General features: G+C 38.7%; 1 protein-coding gene across 1 annotated transcript in view; it reads right to left on the bottom strand.

The window, feature by feature from the left end:
• Nucleotides 1-4,070: 4,070 nt before the first annotated feature.
• The window catches only part of GATB (glutamyl-tRNA amidotransferase subunit B), a 32,962-nt gene continuing 16,452 nt past the window's right edge, over nt 4,071-20,580 (bottom strand). Inside the window, exons 7-13 of the mRNA XM_026668757.2 lie at nt 18,772-18,856; nt 17,337-17,381; nt 15,817-16,006; nt 12,161-12,294; nt 10,866-10,944; nt 5,286-5,420; nt 4,071-4,860 (exon numbers count right to left, since the gene is read on the bottom strand). Of these exons, the coding sequence (XP_026524542.2) occupies nt 4,735-4,860; nt 5,286-5,420; nt 10,866-10,944; nt 12,161-12,294; nt 15,817-16,006; nt 17,337-17,381; nt 18,772-18,856 (794 nt within the window). The 3' untranslated portion in view covers nt 4,071-4,734. The remainder of the gene's footprint in view (nt 4,861-5,285; nt 5,421-10,865; nt 10,945-12,160; nt 12,295-15,816; nt 16,007-17,336; nt 17,382-18,771; nt 18,857-20,580) is intronic.

Raw genomic sequence — 20,580 nt, 5'->3', positions numbered from 1 at the left:
CAAGCAGCTGATTATCGATTGGATCGGCCTCCTGACCATCAGCTGTTTCAGGCTGCAGGGACTGCCATAGCCTATTGCCGCCTCTGTGCGCCCCATTTTTGGCCTCTGCATCCCATTTTCAGCCTTCACACACTCCCATTTTCAGCCTCCACGTGCCTCGTTTTCGGCCCATTTCGATCCCCGCTGCCCGGGGGTGGGGGGGTGGGGATTGGTGCATGCCAGTTGCCGTGCATCTGAATTTTGATCATGTGACCATGGGAAGGCTGCAATGGTTGTATAAAAACATGATCATAAGTCACTTTTTTCAGTATCATTGTGGCTTTGAATGACCTCTAAATAAATGGTTGTGAATTGAGGACTGCCTCTAGTTCAGGGGTGTCAAGCTCAAATCGTCACGGTGTTGTCACGTGATGTTTTGCTGCTTAACTAAACCAGGCGAGGGTGTGGCAGGGCATGACACATCTGGCCCCCGGGGGCCTTGCTCTAGTTTGAATTCAAACCATAACTTGTGTGATGGGCAACCCTGTTTTAATATTTTTCACACCACACTGTGATTCTGTTGTGACCTTTATGTCATTTAGGTGCCTTTGAGATTGGTGCGGGCCCCCCTAATAACCATGTGGAGAAATCATTTTGATTTATATGGAGGCTAGTTTTGGGAGTGGGGAGCTAAGACTCTAAACAAAGAAGAGACAATGGCAATTTATATTTTCTTTTTACTATGTACAGCTACTGTTATGAGCTACTAGAGAAATCTTTAACAGTAGAAAACAGTGAAATTATAAACATTGGAAAGTAAATATTACAGTCACAAAAATGCTGTGAGCAGACAATATACCCCTGTGAATATAAGACCTAAGAAAACTATTCTGGGCTGCATTTCACACATCAAAAGCCCACAAATCTTTCAGAAGGCTCTGAAATCGAGTGCTGCAATGTACTGCTGTAATTACCCAGCCATGATTATAGCACTAATTCAAGCTGTAGTGTTGTAATTATTCTGATATAAATGCCATCTCAGGGAAAGGGAAAATTGCATCTTGGTTAATGTGCCTCTGGATTGCTTGCATAAGAAAGCTATTTGGGGTAATTCAATGATGGGTACTATACCAAAAAATGCATTTAAGAAATAAGCAATCTCTGAAATACTTTTTCAGTAGTATTGCGTTAACAGCATTCTCTAACAATTTAAATGAATTATTTTACTAAATTCCACCTATCCAGTTGGAGTACTTCCAGCAATTTTTCCTGGGTGTGGGTATTTATTTGCCTCTTATTTGAATTGAATGTATACATTTTTATACATATTATGTTGTTTCTTTATGAAGATTAGCACCACACACTTCGAGGTAAGTTTTTATGGATAACAATACACAATTATGTTGTTCATAAGTTCAAAATATTACAACAATGCTTTTGCACAGAGTATAATGCAAAAGCAGCACTACGGGAAAAACAATTTCATTATGACTAGGTTCAGAAATCATGTAACATGGTTGCTTGGGGTTTTTTATTTATAGCCGGTCATAGAACATGTTTTCAATTGTTTAATGTGAAACAGGATATTTTAAATGTAGCATTTTTTAAAAAAAATTGCATCCCTTTGATTTATATGGTAAGTGTTGTTGCTAGAATTATTGCTAGACTAGGTTTAAATGGAAATTGTTTCCAACTGCAAACAACCACATCCCACAAGTTTTGAGAAACTGTTTTGGATGCAGCACACTTTAAGTTAACCAAAATTGAAAAGTGACAAGTTTTGTGTTGTCCCATCTGGAGAGATCCTGAGATATCTTAGAGGACAAATTGGGCAGGGGCAGGTTTGGATAACTGCCTTCTGCATCTGTGCATGGCTTTTTCTTAATGTCTTGGTCTTTGGGGCTCCCAAGGGCTCACCTACCTCAATCTCTCTCTGGCGCCTTATCAGGCACTGCTGTTGCTGTCCACTTGGCTGAAGGGAGGAAAGAGCCTGGCTCCCCCATCAAGTTAAAACAGCCATGCAAAGGGTTAGCCTCTTAACTTTTCATCTTTCACTGTTTGCATACATCACCACTAGCATTATAAGCCCAAACCCAAATTACCAAGGAAGACCCTCAGTTTGTTTTTTCTCTATTTATCTGACTTCAAAAGCAAACAAAAACTCACTTCCGCTTACAACAACCAACTCAATTGTTGACCAACCCAACCCAACAATAATAGCCCGATCTCATTCTGCATCCAGACCAAAATGCATATTTGGCTTTCAGGCTACCTGAATCCAGTTGTTTTGTGCATGGATTCTTTTGTACATCTCTTTTGATTATCATCTGGCAGAAACAGTTAATAGCCTTTATGAATGTAGTAGAATATTGTACCGTGTTTCTCACATAATAAGGCCGGGCCTTATTTTTGAGCCCGAAAAACGGCTAGGCCGTCTTTTCGGGGTAACTTAATTTCCCCCTTTCATCCTCATCTAGAGCCCCCGCTGGCAGCCTCGCCACCAGCTGCTCCTAAGGGGCGATCATGGCGACGCAGAGAGCTCCCTACTCCCACCAAACACCTTTGCTGCAGACCCAAGACCTTTGGCACCTGCCTCTGTTGCTTTCCCTTCTGCCCATTCCACTGCCGTTTGGAGTGCCGTTGGAGCTGCTGCCGCCGTTTGGAGCTGCCTCTGCCGTTTGGAGCTGCCTCTGCCGTTTGGAGCCGCCGCCGCCGTTTGAAGCTGCCGCTTCCGCGTTTGGAGCACTACCGCTGTTTGAAGCACCACCGCCACTCCAAACACGGGCGGCAGCTCCAAGCGTGACGGCGGCACTCAAGCGGCGGCGGCGCTCCAAGCGGCAGAGGCAGCTCCAAACACGGCGAGAGCCACCGCCGCCATTTGGAGCTGCCGCCGCTGTTTGGAGTACCATTGGAGCTGCCTCTGCCGTTTGGAGCTGCCTCTGCCGTTTGGAGCTGCTGCCGCCGTTTGGAGCCACCGCCGCCGTTTGAAGCTGCCGCTTCCGCGTTTGGAGCACTATCGCTGTTTGGAGCACCACCGCCACTCCAAACACGGCGGCAGCTCAAACACGGAAGCAGCAGCTCCAAACGTGACGGCGGCACTCAAACGGCGCCGGCGGCTCCAAGCGGCAGAGCAGCTCCAAACACGGAAGCGGAGCCACCGCCGCCGTTTGGAGCTGCCGCCGTCGTTTGGAGCTGCCACTTCCGCGTTTGGAGCTGCCGCCGTGTTTGGAGTGGCGGTGGTGCTCCAAACAGCGGTAGTGCTCCAGCGGAGCGGCAGCTCCAAGCGGCAGAGGCAGCTCCAATGGTACTCCAAACAGCGGCAGCTCCAAATGGCGGCGGTGGCTTGCTTCCGTGTTTGGAGCTGCCTCTGCCGTTTGGAGCCGCCGGCGCCGTTTGGAGTGCCGCCGTCACGTTTGGAGCTGCTGCTTCCGTGTTTGGAGCTGCCGCCGTGTTTGGAGTGGCGGTGGTCCTCCAAACAGCGGTAGTGCTCCAAGCGTGGAAGCGGCAGCTTCAAACGGCGGCGGCTCCAAACGCGCAGCAGCTCCAAGCGGCGGCGGCGGCTCCAAATGGCAGAGGCAGCTCCAAATGGCGGCGGCGGCTCCAAGCGGCAGAGGCAGCTCAAGGGCACTCCAAATGGCGGTGGTAGCTCCAACGGCACTCCAAATGGCAAGTCCCCACCCTTCCCCCTATTTTGCATGTTTTAAACTAGGCCTAAATTTGGGGGAGGGCTTAATTGATTTTATGCCTAGAAAACATGCTGGGTCTTCCTATTGGTGGAGGCCGTATTGTTGGAGAAACACGGTATTATTTTTTTGACAAAGTTGTGAGGGTATCCATCTTGTTAGAAAGTATTATACAGATGGGCTGCTACTGTTTCTATTTCCTATCTCTTATGTATAAAAAGGTAGTGAAATCCCATAAACAGTTTAAACATCAACAGAGAATTAAGTCCCGAGGGGGAAAAAGTTATGTGCAACTAACAGCTCCAGGCCCCTTTGCTATTTCACTTGGTCTGAGCCTATTGTCTTAAGAGTCCTAAAGAATCCTCTCCTGGCTGACCACCAGATGGCAACACAAAGATTCAAACAGACTTTCCGTTGACATACACTCAAGTTTATTTTTGAGTTTGAAATGTTGCGGGGAACATAGAAAGGAATATTAGGTATGTTCAGCATCTTGAGATATTTACAAAAATAATAAAGGTGAGATAAAAAATAAATAATAAACTTTAAAAACTTAAAATTTTGGAATAGTGTGGGAATTCCACCAGTGTTCAGAGACATGACACAAGGCTTAAGTCAGTAAAGGATTCCAGAACTGAGCCTATAAGAAATAACAATGACTAGAGCTAGAAAATTCATTAGGCTAGTTTAAAAAGGGAATATACCTGCTTCATCTGCTAATTCTGTTTAGCTCTTTGAAGCAAGACTAGAAATGATTTAATTACTTATAAGAAGCCACGTTAAAAGGCTATCAATATGATCCAGTTATCAAACATGTATAATTTTTGCTATATACCACAATACTAGGAAAGCAGGTTTCAGAAAACTCATGCACACTGCAATCTTTTTCCTTCTTTGTAGAGTTTATATTCTGAATTTATAGGGACAGGATAATAACCTAACATGCTCCCCTCCCTGAAAAATGGCTACAAACGATATATTGGTCTCAGCGCTGCATTAAAACTTATACAACGGTTTGATGCTATTGAGATTGTTAAAAACAGTAGAAGATCAGACACACAATTTTTAGTCCCTATGATAGCAGCTTCTCTAGAATTTGTTTCACAGTTACAGGATCCGATCGTCCTCTTGTGGTTCTCTGGACGTGTCCAATTATGGAATTCAGGACCTTCAGGTTGCCGCTCTTTATTTCTGCCACCTAAATAAAGAAGTTTCATACATGATGGGTTATGATTGATTGTGCTGAACATTATTATATAGCTATGTCTTTGAAGAATTTTTATTTATAAAGGCTTCAGAAAAGCTATATGTTGAGGAACAAACAGGATTGTTTTTACACTGCTTATACAAACGGGAAATGCCACTTAGCTAGCATTCAAGTCATGTAATCTGAGACATCCTCAGCAAGCAGGTCTTAGTTTTAAATGTTAGGTCAGTTTCTGTCTTTTGTGGCCATTTCACGTGTCACAAAGCAATTTGTCCCATTTTTCTCTCTCTCAAGAGTTGCCAAACAACCTAGTAATCTGAATGGAAAAGGCAATTTACATTCCGTATCTCCACTACCCACTCTGAAGTGTCAAAACCTCTTTCTTCCCAATTTCCCTGGTCAGTGATCAGTATCACCTCTTTCTGATGGTCTCTCATCACAGTCTGGCAGATACCCTCCAGTTCATTCCAATCCAGGATTAGATTGAGTTTCTTTTCTTTTACAATCAGAGCTGGAGACTTCCCTTCCTTCTTCCACATCTCTTCCAACACCTGCAGCATCAAGATAAAAGGAAATTGATGGTCGAAGCATGCCTCTTCTTGTCTTTCAGAAGGCAAGATCAAGTTGAGAAGACGAAGGTTAAAAAGAATGAAAGGCAAGCAGTTAAGGCTTCAAAATTCCCTTTGTTACTCAAAAAAAGATGCTGGTCTAGAAGGGCAGAAAATTCATGGTTTGGTTTGCCACTTAATTCAAATGCTATTCTGCTTCTTCAAATAAGGAGACTTCTGTGCAGACTAACAATTGTATAGTTGTGTCCTATTTATTATTTTTCATTCCAAATTGTTTTGATCGTTTTGGTTTTGTAACTTAGGGCCCTCTTGAAGAGACCATGCAACTCCTGTTTCATCTTTTCAGTCATATTAAAACACAGCTAATAGCAATTGCAGTACCTGTACTTTAGTATTAGGAAACATTTTAAATTGTCCTGAGCTGTTTTAAAGGTTTTCCTAAATTTTAACAGCATTACAGACCCCTTACATCCCGGACATAAACTGTTTCAACTCCTTCCCTCAAAACGACGCTATAGAGCACTGCACACCAGAACAACTAGACACAAGAATAGTTTTTTCCCAAAAGCCATCACTCTGCTAAACAAATAATTCCCTCAACACTGTTCAACTATTTACAAAGTATGCACTACTATTACTGTTAATCTTCTCATCACTCCTTATCACCCATCCCCTCCCACTTGTGACTGTATGGCTGTAACTTTGTCACTTATATCCTTACAATTTATATTGACTGTTTCCTAGTATGATTTGATTGCTTGTTGTACCCTATGACTATTATTAAGTGTTGTACCTTACGATTCTTGACTTGATGAATGTGTCTTTTCTTTTATGTACACTGAAAGCATTTGCACCTAGACAAATTCCTTGTGTGTCCAATCACACTCGGCCAATAAAAGAATTCTAATTCTCTAATTCTAATCCAGTGACAGTCAATTTGTTGCAGTTGTTAAGACAACAGGCTAAGAAACTGGAAGATTGTGACCTCTAAACCTTACCTTAAACATAAAGTTTTGAGCCAGTCAGTCTCTTTCAAGCCCTAGGAAGAAGGCAATGGCAAACCATTTCTGAAATCTCATCAAGAAAACTGTAGGGACTTATCCAGTCCAGGCAATGACCAAGTAATCAACACTGACTTGTAGGGACCAAAAACAAAAAGTACATTCAGTAGTAATTCCTGCCCTCACTGAAAATATATTTCCTGGCTTGGATGGGCTTTTGCTTTACCTCACAAATATTCTGAGGCTTTATATAAGAAAACATTCCTTAGTTTGGCTTTTCTACAATTTAATCATTGCCTTTCTCCCCCTTTTCTTGATAATACTAAAGAGAATAGTATGAATTTATCAGTAAGTTCTATAAAAACAGGATTATCCATTTACTAGTTTAAATTAAAGAAAAGAACCATTTTCTACATCACATGCTAACCAATGTGTATGAATATAATCAACATCATGATTTGAATATAGTGAGCTGAATCTTTTAACCTTTGGGGCATAGTTGCACTTAATAGAGGATTATTTGGATTCTCTGTTCATCATTACGAATTGTGAAGCTTGGACTGGAGAGGATCACAAAATGAGATATTGCATATGCCACAATCAAATAAAACAGCAAAATTCAGTCCCACAGAATTGTTGGCTAAACAAAACACGGGGGACAGTTTCTAATCAGTGCAAGAAAAAGGAATAGTCATATAATTAAACCAAACCATATATTACAAAGCTGTGGAAGATTATACAGGTAGTCCTTGTTTAGGGACCACAATTTGGATTGGCACCTCCATTGTTAAGTGAAGCAGTCACTAAATGAAACCGCAACTGTGCTTACCATGTTACTTCACCTTTCCTTTGCTTTACAGGCCTAAGAAGGCAGTAAATGCAAGAATTGGCCACAGTTACATTTTCATTACTGTCATAACTCTGAACAGTGGGTAACAGTCACTAAATGAGGACTGCCTGTATTGCAAAATCTATAGCACCTATAACCAATTTATTCATTCTGTAAAGCACAACTGTGTGCAACAATGTATCAGTCTGCAATAATTATTTACTAATGTTATAACGCTTTCCATCTTTGTAGTCAAGCTACAACACATTGTAACAATCTCTAGAAACAGCTACTTAAAAGAGAAACATTATTTGGAGGTTTTCTATGTTGTGCTTGCTTCTGTTTCAAACATACATGCTGTGACACAGAAGGTGCCCTTTTAAAACAGCTGTTTCTTCTCAATTTTCCGGTGAAAAAATAATACAATACTTGGATTATTGCAATCAGCTCATGCAAAATGATTGTCATGCTGGAAATTCTGTACTATTAATTTATATACGCTAAAAATATTTCAAATACAGCAATTCCATTCATAATTAGCAATTCCTTAACAAAATTAGACAACTGAATTAAGTATTAACAGAGTTTCACTTTAACAGTACTGTACAGTTTTCTTAACAGATAAGAATACTGTCCCAGAATTTAGTAATGTGTCTTCTATAAGGTTGTTAATAGTTGTATATTCAATGCATTGTAATCTGTAGCTGACTCTATTGTCTATTAAGCTGCACTGGTCCTGCTGGGGAACCACAACAGTGTACTAACAATGTAAAGTGGGGTAGCCACTGCACAAAATTTGCATTTGGTTGGGAAAGAATAAGTCCCAAAGGCAAAGCAAAGTGGTAAAATGTTCAGTAAATGTTACTTATTTATTGATTTAATTGAAGTATTAAGTTCAAAATTTTTGTACTTCTAAAAAATATAAGTACAATACAACCGGACTGTAGGACAAAGATAATAGATGCCTTAAGAAGCAGGGCTGTACTAGAGAGAAGATGTTTCAGAGACTGAACCATTGGAAGATAATGATCTTGTGCTCATTAAAATGGACATTTAATGCTTTACTAGTATATAGGACATTGCCTTGCTTCATTGTAAGAGAGGTCTTCCCATTTGGTTTGGAAGACAAAAGAGCTGAGCAACTTCCCAGTAGCATAATTACAGTCAGCACTATTATATTAGGCACTGATTTTCAATTAATAACATTTAGGGAAATTGAATTAATTTTAGGTTAAACAGTGTAAATATTCAGTATGATTGCTTTTCAAATATCCTAGGATTTTTGTCATTTTTTACATTAAAAATTAGAGTTTGGTCTTTGGAGACCACGTGTGACTTTGAAAGCACAGGCAAAGGAGCTCACAAGCAATAGATACAGATTGGACTGTATGAGCTGGTAGCAGAAGTTGCCCAGGGTGGGAGTTTTACAGAAACAAAACAAACCCAAATATATAACAGATTTAACAGATAATTAGAGTTGAAAGGGACCTTGTAGGTCATCTAGTCCAACCCCCAAGCAGGAGACCCTACACCATTTCTGACAAATGGCAGTCCAATCTCTTCCTGAAAGTCTTAAGTGATGGCGCTCCCACAATCACTACCCACACTGTTTCAGAAATATTCATAAAAATCAAGTCCTATCTATACACCAAAATATAACTACCATGTAAATTATTTCAAGAGTGGTTAAGGGTAGCCCTGGGTCATATATTTTTACTTTCTGGAGAATATGTTTAGATATGCTTTCCGGTCTTGCCTTACCTACTTATCTATTTATTCTTTAGAGAATCACATTTAGTAAGGAACCATCTAGTATCCTTTTACTGAATTGATTTAGTGGGCTGCTATACTGACAAAAACCTTAATAGTTTAAGAAAAAAAATACAGTCAATAAAAATGGATCTTAAAAAAAGGTGCTGAAGAGATAGATCATAAAAACTAAAACCAAGTCACACTTAATTCCAAACTTTTCCCTTCTGAATTTTAAAATAAAGTAAATAGCATATCAAGTTGGAAGAGATAGATCATAAAAACTAAAACCAAGTCACACTTAATTCCAAACTTTTCCCTTCTGAATTTTAAAACAAAGTAAATAGCATATCTCTTATAGAACAGATGGGTTGCATTCTGATGAACAATACAGTGGGATCAAGACTCCAGATTAATAAAACAATTCAAGATATTTACTTTCAGTTAATGTACCCAAAATAGATCATTCCAAAGTATTTTATCTAATGAAGGAACATTTCTTGCCTGTGAAAGTTTGGAATTTCAGACTAAGAAAATCTATATTATGTAATTATTCTCTTTGCAGTAGCAATTTGTTGCTGTATGGGTTTACTTATAGTTTTGCATTTTTATTTTTGGGTAATTTTTCACCCATCTGCATGGAACTCTGTATTCAGAGACTATATCCTTAATAGTAGGAGAAACTACTTTTGCCAAAGAAAATGAACATGTAACATCTAGCAAAAATAAATGGCCAAAGTATACACACACACACACACACACACTTTTCCATAAGAGCATGAAGATCTATATCCATTAGAACATTTAAATTTAAACAGACACTTCTTATGAAGTGTTACTCAGCTTAATAACACATGTTAAAATTATATATTGCTAATCATAATAAGGAATTGAGTGGTTTTAACTCTTGGTTAATCTTATTTGTACTTGCTTCATTAACCATTTTTAGCCATACTTTAAAAAATATATATCAATTTAGCTAAATAAATAAATAAATCATATGACCCCTTATTGAAAGAAGATTTAGGCAACTATTGTTTGTACACATTGTATTATGTACTACATTGTACATAAATGTTATGGAACTGAAAATAGCCAATGAAACAGATTCAAATAAATTAACCTTGTTAATCAGATTCACAAATTAACTGATAAGGCCAAATACATATTTATAACATCAATTGGAAAAAAAAACCTTTCTCTTAGATGAAAACAAAGTTTTATGTGATGAATATGTAGAGTTTGCTCCATTTTTTTAAAACTTGAAGACTCCACAGAAGCTGCATTCTTTAATCTAGGACTAACCCAAAGTAGAAGTGGACGCATATGTCTTCATTACTTCTTGACTGCCAATTTAACACCATCACATTACGGCAACTTTTCACTTCTGATAATCTGAAGACAATACAGGTGAAAGGTAGATAACTGACAGGCAACTTACTGGTAAAGAACAGTTAAGAAGGTCAGTTGATCTTTACCCTTCCCAAAAATAAATTTTTGAAATCAAGATAAATATATTTATTGTCACATCTCATTTGGACTTGAAGCTATATGTCCATTGTTTAACTATAATTTAGGACTGGGTTTAAGTCAGGGTGATAATATGTAAATACTTCTCAAACCAGCAGCCCACACTGGTTGTCCATTCCTAATATCTTCACACACATATGAGGTTTGTGGAAATAGCAGAAACCTATTCTTTTGGGTTGTTTTAAATTGAGTCAGAATTATAGTATAATTCTGTTGTTGTAATTGTAATTCTGTAATTAGTTGTATAATTATACAATTGATTGAAATACACTTTGACATAAAAAAGCCCTATGGGAAACTAATATTCCAAAGAAATACCTGTTTGGCTGCTGAAGATGAAATTTTTCTACTTGCTATCAGGTCCAGTAGTTCAGCCAAAAGAACAGGAGTGACTGGGCTAAACAATAAAGCAAATAAGAAATGATACAATCTTCTTGATTCAGTGGACTCATAAAATATTTTGTGTCACATACTCAAAACGAACTGTTGCTGTGGAGTGTTTGCTGCTGGAAATGGGATATGGCAATCCCCAAAAGTAAATTACCAGAAGGTTAATGAATGTGTTTGCCTCCTTCCACTTTTTTCATGTCTCCAAGAATATTCATTCAACTGCCAATTTATTTCTGTATTCTTTTTAGTCTGATCATTTCTTTGTGCAAATTCTACCCCCATTCATACACACACACACCAAAAATATCAAAAGTGGTCATATAAATTGGCATACTCTACTACTATAAGCTGGCACATAGATGGAAGTATTTTATATGCTTGAATGGATGCATATTGTTAGTTATGCTACATTTTCCATTCCATTTTGTTGTCTTAAGAAAGATAACCTTTTCAGATGATTCATACAAAAAGCCACAATTAGTCTTGCAAATCCATGACCATAGAAAGTCTCAGAAATACAAGTTCAGATTCATAATACTTCGCTTACATTACACTTTAAGCTTTTATAATACATGCCCTAATCCAACGTTCGTCATGCAGAGTTACAAATCAGCATTGGCAATAAGTTTGGCGGTGTATCTCATTGGAAACAATGCACTGGTAATTGATATCTGCATTCTAATATAAGTGCACATGGATAGCTGTTCCTAAAACAATACTATTCAGATATTCAAATTATAATCTCATGTTGGCAAGCAGCCATGCTGTGTGCAGATATTGGGAAATGGGCTCTTCTCATCTGGAAAGCACCAAACTGGGACAGGCTCTTATGGATATGCCTTATTTTATTTTTCGTTCCTTTCTTTTCTTCCAACTTAATGGGAGACTTTATCTACACTGAGAGCATATGCACCAAAAACAAATTCCTTGTGTGTCCAATCACACTTGGCCAATAAAGAATTCTATTCTGTTCTGTTCTGTTCTATTCTATTCTATTCTTCCCTAGGGGTGGACCTTCTTTCCCTTAGCAAATGTTATAAGGATAAGTCTGTTCTAACAAAACAAATATTCAGATGAAAAACTGAATCCTGCAGACTGCTTTGATAGCACATTCACAGAATCCTTTATTTATATGCCCATGTCATCAGAAGATGCTATTTGTTTGAAAAAATAATTATTTGCATAGAAAACGTTTGACCAAAATGAAAAATCTAAAGCCTCACCTTTCTTTTACAGTAATGTTATATAATTTTAGGTAACTGATGAAATTATTTATAACCCAGCCAATCACTTTTTGGGGATTCATTTCTGTTGCATTCACAACGCGTTCAAAAAAATCCATTAAGCCATCTTCATTCTGTGAAGAAAGAAAGCGTATTTAAACATAGCAACCAAATCAACTTTCCCATGAACAAACCATATCTTCAGATTTGAACTCCTCCATTGTGTGATATACTCAATCTTTTGATTATTTCATAATTCCCAGCAGTTCAAGAAACTATATACTAGTTCCAAAAAAGCCATGGCATGAATCTTCAATGAAGTTGCTTGATTAGATCAGCTTCTTGGCCAGTCATACTGATGTTATCTAGATAATATTATCATTAATTCACTTCTAAATGGAGATGATAACCATAGGTATAGAATTGATTACAATTCTATGGCTTCCATGATGCAGATTTCTACAAGTACCTGACTAAAATTAAAAAACAGGGATGTACAAGAGCAGCTAATCAACCAATATTGTTTCCTGCCCACAGAAATTTCCTTTCTCTAAAAATATACAGTAAGTTCTGGTACATTCTGAAGGAAAAGAGCCACAAGAAAAAGCTATACGGCTACTGTATCAAGATCACTACTACCTCCAAACATGGGGAAAGTAGCATGAGGGCATTATTTAATTGGCATAGAGTAGAGACGTATATAAAGCACGTGGTGGCTCAGTGGCTAAGACGCTGAGCTGGTCAATCAGAAAGGTTGGCAGTTCAGCGGTTCAAATCCCTAGTACTGAGTAATGGAGTGAGCCCCCATTACTTGTCCCAGCTTCTGCCGACCTAGCTGGTAGAAAGCATGTAAAAATGCAAGTAGAAAAATAGGGACCACTTTGGTGAGAAGGTAACAGCGTTCCGTGCGCCTTTGGTGTTTAGTCATGCCGTCCACATGACCACGGAGATGTCTTTGGGCAGTGCTGGCTCTTCAGCTTTGTAACGGAGATGAGCACTGCCCCCTAGAGCTGGAAACAACTAGCACGTATGTGCGAGAGGAACCTTTATCTTTACCTTTAGCAATGTATAGCTAATTATCATCAGCATAGTAATGATTTAACTCCCTGCCACCATGTAGATGTTAACAGGAACAAGTGAAATTTAGGGCCCTGAGAAATTCCACAAAATAGGGATTTGGTGTTAGATCAATCCTATCCCCAATTGTAACTGGAACTGAAAAAAGGAGAACTTTTTCAATATTGATTTCCACCTCCCCCAGATGGCACACTAGGACACACCATATACCAAAAGAAAACACATACCAACCGCTACCTAAATGCTCAATCCCACCACCACCCAGCACAAATAAACTCCGTAGCCAAAACACTAATTACCAGAACCAAACACCTGGCAGACAAGATACACATAAAGACTGAACTATGCACCCTGACCAAAATACTGATAGCTAACAACTTCCACAAAAACAAAATCATGGACCTGATCCACAAAAACACACTGATACACAATAGAGACCCAGAAGATGAACAAACCTGTGGAACAGCTGTCCTACCCTACATAAGAGGAACAACAGACAAAATCTGCAAGATACTACGCAGGCATCACATCAAGACTGCCTTCAAAACGGACAAAATATAGCAGCCATCCTAAGAAACCCCAAAGATAAAATTGACCTAGAAAACCAAGGCATATATGAAGTATCCTGCGCATCATGCTCTGCCACATACATAGGACAAACCAACAGAAGGATAAGTACCCGCCTTGAAGAACACAAGAATGCAATAAAAAAGCTGGAACACACTTCCTCACTAGTCCAACATATGAAAGCCACAGGTCATAGCATCGACTTCAATGGCACCAAAACCCTAGCTACTATAGAAAACCCCGGCTACAGAATCATCAGAGAAGCCATAGAAATTGATAAAAGACCTAATAGTATGAATAGAAGAGATGACTCCACCAGACTATCAATCATCTGGAAGCCTGCACTCACAAACAAAAAAATCTCATACCACAATCCAGGCAAGGACCTGGAGACCCCCCCATACCTCCAGCCCAAACATGCCCCAGCCAGCTACCCAAATAAAGCCTAGCTTCCTAATAAATAATTATTGGCCACTCACAAGAAACCAAACTGCACTAAGAAACCCTAATGCACAAAACACAATGTTGCTAACCAATCAAGAACACAGCAACTCAAAGACCAATAAAAACAGACCTAGACTCCCAGCCAATCAGGATGACGAAAAAACCATTCAAATAAAGCAGAAAGCCAGCACCAAATTCAAACAAAAAACGGCTGCCAAGCCTGACACACAAGATTAAAAAGAACCCAATACACAAGCCTGAGGATGGCAGATGAGATTCTGCCGAAACGTCGCTATAATAAAAGCACAAATATTAAGACATGGGAAAATACCCGAAGAAACCTAAATACCATACATACATACATACATACATACATACATATATATCCACACATTCTCTCTCTGTATCTCCTATCTTCCTTCCTTCCTTCCTTCCTTCCTTTCCTTCCTTCCTTCCTTTCCTTCCTTCCTTCCTTCCTTCCTTCCTTCCTTCCTTCCTTCCTTCCCTGCCTCCCTTATCTTTAATTAGTTCCTGGCAAGTATAATGATAATTCAAAGTTACAATGGCACTGAGAAAAGTGACTTACAAACAGTCCTCAGATCTATGACCATAGCAGCATCCCCGCGATCACCTGGTCAAAATTTGGGTACTTGGCAACTAGCATGCATTTATGATGGCTTCAGTGTCCCTCTCATCCAGCTTTCAACAAGCCAAGTCAATTGGGGAAGCTGGATTTGTTGTATCATTCACTTATCAACTGCAATTATTTGCCTACAATCATAGCAAAAGGGGGTCATAAAACTGGGCATGATTTACTTAAGAACTGCCTTGCTTAGCAACAGAAATTCTGGCCCCAACTATGGTCATAAGTTGAAGACTACTTATATGGTTCTCAGTATGTCATTCTTTACATATTTTCAGCACACCACTTACAATATTATGTTTCATTGTTTTTATTATAGACTTACTGGATATAGTATGTAATTAATTAACACAAGTATTTATGTAGTGCCCTAATTTCAGGGACTTGTTAACTTCTCTAATTATGCTGATCTTTAAAAACATTATAAACACAGGACATGACGGGGAAGCAAGACCTATTGTAGCAAGTGCTGATTGCAATTAGGATGATCTAGTGGAAATTTAATAATATAGGCTTTGAAATCCATCAAAGCATGAATGCAACACCAAATGTAATAAACAAAAGGAAAAGACATAGACACACACATTATATATATGCAATAAATGTATGGCTATGTATGTATGTATGTATATGCATATGTATATACACACACACACATATGTATGTATGTATGTATGTATGTATGTATGTATGTATGTATAAATGACAAAGACCTATTTTTTTGTACCAGAAATATTAATATATTAATCCTGGCCTCAAGTGATTGGCATTTATCATTTTATTCAATTTACAATGATATAAGAGTACAAAAAAAGGCTGAAACCTATCAGATACAGGTTTACATCATGAGATTTAAAAATGTTTTATGAAGCACTGAAACATTTACACTCTTTAATTTACTTGATCATTTGACCAATAGAATTACCTGTAAGACAAAGATGTGTTGAGTCTGAAGCCCATAACGTTCAACAAACTTTGCTCTCTTGACACTAGGGAGGTCTGGAAGTGTCTCCCGAATCCAATCAATATTTATCACTTGCTGGTCATTTATATGAGCGGGCAAGGATTTAGCGTCATAAAGAACCAATGGAGGAAGATTTGGCTCAGGCATGAACCTTAAGAAAAACAACAACAACAAAACATTTATTTTGAATTTTTTAAAAATTAAATTTGCTACAGACAAAAGCACATGGTTGAGTCTCTACATAAGAACAAACTGACAATACAAGCAACCACACACATAAGGAAGTCAAGGCTGAGAACAATGCTCTGAGCAGAAACAGATAAATCCCAATTCATAAGGGGTAACCGCCTTCTGAAAGCCATTAGCTTTTAAATGGCTGCCATTCAGAGCCAGGAATAAATGGACCCCATTTTAAATTCTTCTCCAGAAAAGCAATAAAATGCTACTCATCTCATGCCAAATGGGACTGGTTATTCAATTGGTACCATACTTTGGCGACGAGTGAGATGAAGTTGCTAAGAACATTTCATGTGGGCTGAAACCTTCCTTGTTATGAATCTCTGAAGATTTAATGGAATAGGGAAGTTGTGCTAAGAATCCAACTGCCATCTTTGGTGGGGTGCCCTGCTAAGTAAAGTGAATGACAGCATCAAAGGACAAAGGCTTGAAAAGGACACTGATTCAAGACGTCAAGAAAATATAGCGATTAAACCCTAGTTCCAGCCTTGCATAACCAAATGATGGATTTGCAAACTTAATTAAAGCTTTACAGCTGTCTGCAAATGATTGGATATATTCTTTACACAAGCTGTATTTATGCTTCAGGCGTTGATTTCAAAAGCAACTTTAAATAAAGAAAAGCATTTTTTTTTTTAAAAAAAAGTGATAGTCAATACAAGCATATTCTCCAATTTCTTTTTTTTAAAGCATCCAAATTCTGAGAAACAGATTTAGAAAAAGAAAGGCTTAAGAATTAGTTACTGCATTACATGTAGCATGAAATCGCTTGAGTTATACAAAAGAAAGGCAATTTAATGTGGAAATGTTACCAGCTTGATTTATTCCTGTTAGGGCATCTTTGTTGTGTTTGATTTTTGTTGTGATTTGTCATTTTGGTTTTATATGATCGTATTATGTTGTTCTGATCTTTGACCATCCACAAGCAATGAAATAACAGCAGCAACTGTAGTAGTTATACTTACTAATAACTAATAATTCTGATTCACAGAAGGCATAGAAGAAATGGAGAAATTCAACTTCTCGTGCTGGAAAATAAAGTGCAAGCAGGAAGCTTCTGCCTATTTTCAAATCTGATCCTTTTCTTGAAACCTTACATATCATAGCATCCTTCATTCAGGAGAGTTCTCAATCCTCAGAAGGTATTTAAGGTGAAAAAAGGAATTGAATGGGTGGGAAAATCCTAACTCATCAGTCTCACCACGTATATTTTCCTGAATGCAACAAAATTTAAATAAAATTACCGATAATCTTGTTTTCCTTCTTTGTCCCTCATTGGCACAGTGCGTCTATAAAAGCAGAAAAGAAAGAGGCAATTATAAGAACTGGATTTAGCAAACCTGATAGTTACGTAACTGATTCTACCTCACATTAAGAGCTTTCACATATTCCTATCACAACGTTTAATATCATGTGATCTAAATCTGCCAGTGGATGGTTTCCTTTGCCATATAATCTTAAAGCAGGGGTGTCCAACCTTGGCAACTTTAAGCCCGGAGGACTGGGGAAAAGCTGGCTGGGGAATTCTGGGAGTTGAAGTCCTCCAGGCTTAAAGTTGCCAAGGTTGGACACCCCTGTCTTAAAGGCATGAGTTGACTATTTAAAGGTCTGATTAATTGTAAATGAATATGTTGTGCTTACTTGGTGGTTTCTATCTTCTTCTGTCTCCAGATGGAAGAAGATACAAACCACCAAGTTAGCACAACATATTCATTTACAATTCTTCCATAAAGGCGTGGTGGTGAAGCAGCTTAAGGATGCTGGACCTGCCGATGAGAAATAGTCAACACTGGCGGTTCGAGCCCTGTTAGCATTACGGGAAGGGGTGAGCTCCCATCACTCACCTCTAGTTCGTGCCCTATCCACCCAGCAATTTGGAAGCATTATTGTGATAGTAGATAAATAGGTAGCACTCCAATGGGAAAGGCTATAGAGCTGCACAAGGAGAATGGGAGCCAGTGCTAAGCCTGCCCAGACTCAATGCAAGATTGGCAGGAGAGACCCTTAGAAGATGTCATCAATTCAACCACTGCTAGCCAGCTGGTGCAAACCAGATCACTCACTCACACATACGCACACACCCCTCGCCATGGCACACCATGGAGAAGCATGCAAGCACAAAACTGAACAAACTAGCAATTCACCTGCCAGGACTATTCTGTAACATAACAGTGTATATTTCCCTGACAAATGTATGCCATATGAAATAAAAATTTTAAAAAATCATCCATGAAAACTTGTATAACCAACTGTGCTTGTATACTGTCCTGACCTGATTAAAAGAAAATCTTGGTATATCATAATTCAAATTTAAAGAACTAACATTGAGATAGCATGTTAATGTAAATACTAAACACCTTAGCTTAAGTAGTAGAATATTTAATTTTCAATGCTGTGGCAATACTTGCAACATATGTGAATAGCTAAATCCCAGAGGTGCAGCATATGCCTAAAGCCAGACTACCACAGAGTGAAACCATATATACAATTTTAAAATGGTTTTTCAAGATGATCACAAGTCCAAAGGTTGCATCAACAGGGAAAAGGTACACATTTTAAAGAAGCACGAGAGTGTTGAGTAGCTAAAAATTATGCTTCTTTCAGATGATATTGTAATTTTCTTTTGGTTTCTTCTGTGTAAATTAGAAATAATGCCCACAGTGGAAGGAAACCTCTTACCCAAGTTTATAATCAAAGGCTCTAGTTTCATTTAGAATGGTTCCTCCATTCTCCAGCTCTTCAATCTGCCTGTGTATTTCATAATCTTGAAGAAATAAACAAACGGTCTAGGTCAGCTGTTGCATACTCCCCTATTTTTCTCTCTATTAGCGCCAAACAGAAATAATTTTTAAGCCTTATTAAAATCAGGATGATTATTAGCAAGAGAGATATATGAAGCTATATCGTAAGAGCCAAACACTGCAAGATATACAGGCACATTTAGGGAACATCATTTTGAATATACTGTAAGCCCATTCTTTAACTCCCCCATGATATGGATTCAGATGGCTTATACATTCTCATAAGCACCTTTATTTCTTAGGCTTTTATTTGGCCATTCTGTTTCTCTAGGTGTAAGAAGTTTCCACCTCTCTCTCCTACTTGTTTTGGGTGGACACAGGTTTGCCCCTTTCTTCCCTCCGTTTTATTTTATTCTCAGTTGAATCTTCCCCCATCCAACCCTTTTCTTTCTTTCTGAACCAAGGGAATTAGGAGAAAAGGATCTCCATCTCGCCTTTGGCTGAAGCTGACGACAGCTTTCTTTCTGGCTTCTCTATATGCTCCCCTCCGGACTCTAGAGCAGGGGTCTCCAACCCTGGCCACTTTAAGCTGGCGGGGCTTTGCTGGGAATTCTGGGAGTTGAAGTCTGTCAGGCTTAAAGTGGCCAAGGTTGGAGACCTCTGCTCTCTATAGTCTGCATCTTCTGTGTTCTTTGATGGGAGTTCTCCCACCCATTTGTGCTTCTCAGTTCCTCTGCTTCCTCCAACAACTCTCTTCTCCCACACAGTCAGAAATACTAGCAGGTGTTGAAGCATGATTATGCAACCAGTTAGTGAACATTGGCATGCAAGGTATTGCAGAAAGAATTATTTAAGGAAGATGTGCCTGACTTTGTAATTAAAGGAAATAAACTTGGCACTGAGCTCTTCTTCATTATGTAGAAGAGAGAAATAGGGTAGAAAGCCAGAGTGGCTTCCAATGGCCGTGGGGATGAGGCTGACCATGAACATTAGCAGAAATTGTATTTATTTGTTTGCTTTTTGTGCTGCCCATCTACCTGATACAGCAACTCTGCTCAGCATAGAAATTAGGAATCTAGAATGCTTATAGAAAGTTGTGGCATCATCCAGCTGATTCTTGAGAAGATGCACAAATCTTAACAAGATTTAAATTTCCCTGTTCCCTGTTAAATTTCCCTGCTCTCCTAATAAAAGCAATAATCATAAACTCAACTCTGTAACATGGCTTTACATTATCATTGTACGCCTATCCTGTGAATTTGCTGTAGGTCCTTTAAAATAATGAAAAAAGTATTAGAAAACAAGAAATAAAATCAGTAGGTAGATTAAGGTATATTTACAGCAAGGAGGTAAGAGAAAGTAATTCTTCTCAAAAGGAAAGATAGCAATATAGTCCTCCCAGCCATCTGTCAAAATTCTTCCACTGCTTCAAACTGGGAGTTCAAGGCTGCATCAATAACCATTTCCTAATAGTTTTATGGGATAAAAAGTACAGATAACCCTTGACTTACGACCACAGTCGGCACCAGAATCTCAGTTGTTGAGCAAAGCCAAGATGCCCATATGACTTATTCACTCAATGACCAAAATCCTGGCTCTCTCAGATCTGGGTTATTAAGCAACTGCGTGGGTGAAGCAAAAAAACTGCCTGGGGAAGGAGGGAAGAAGCATTCCTCTGTGGAAAGGAACATCTGTGCTGGAGGATAGGAATGAAACTCATATGTTTATAATCTGAATTTCATTTCCG

Source organism: Notechis scutatus, chromosome 4 (assembly GCF_049901735.1).
Source record: "Notechis scutatus isolate UNSWTSFEM ecotype Mainland chromosome 4, rNotScu1.2, whole genome shotgun sequence".
NCBI lineage: Eukaryota > Metazoa > Chordata > Lepidosauria > Squamata > Elapidae > Notechis > Notechis scutatus.
This window is presented reverse-complemented; position numbering and strand designations above follow the sequence as displayed.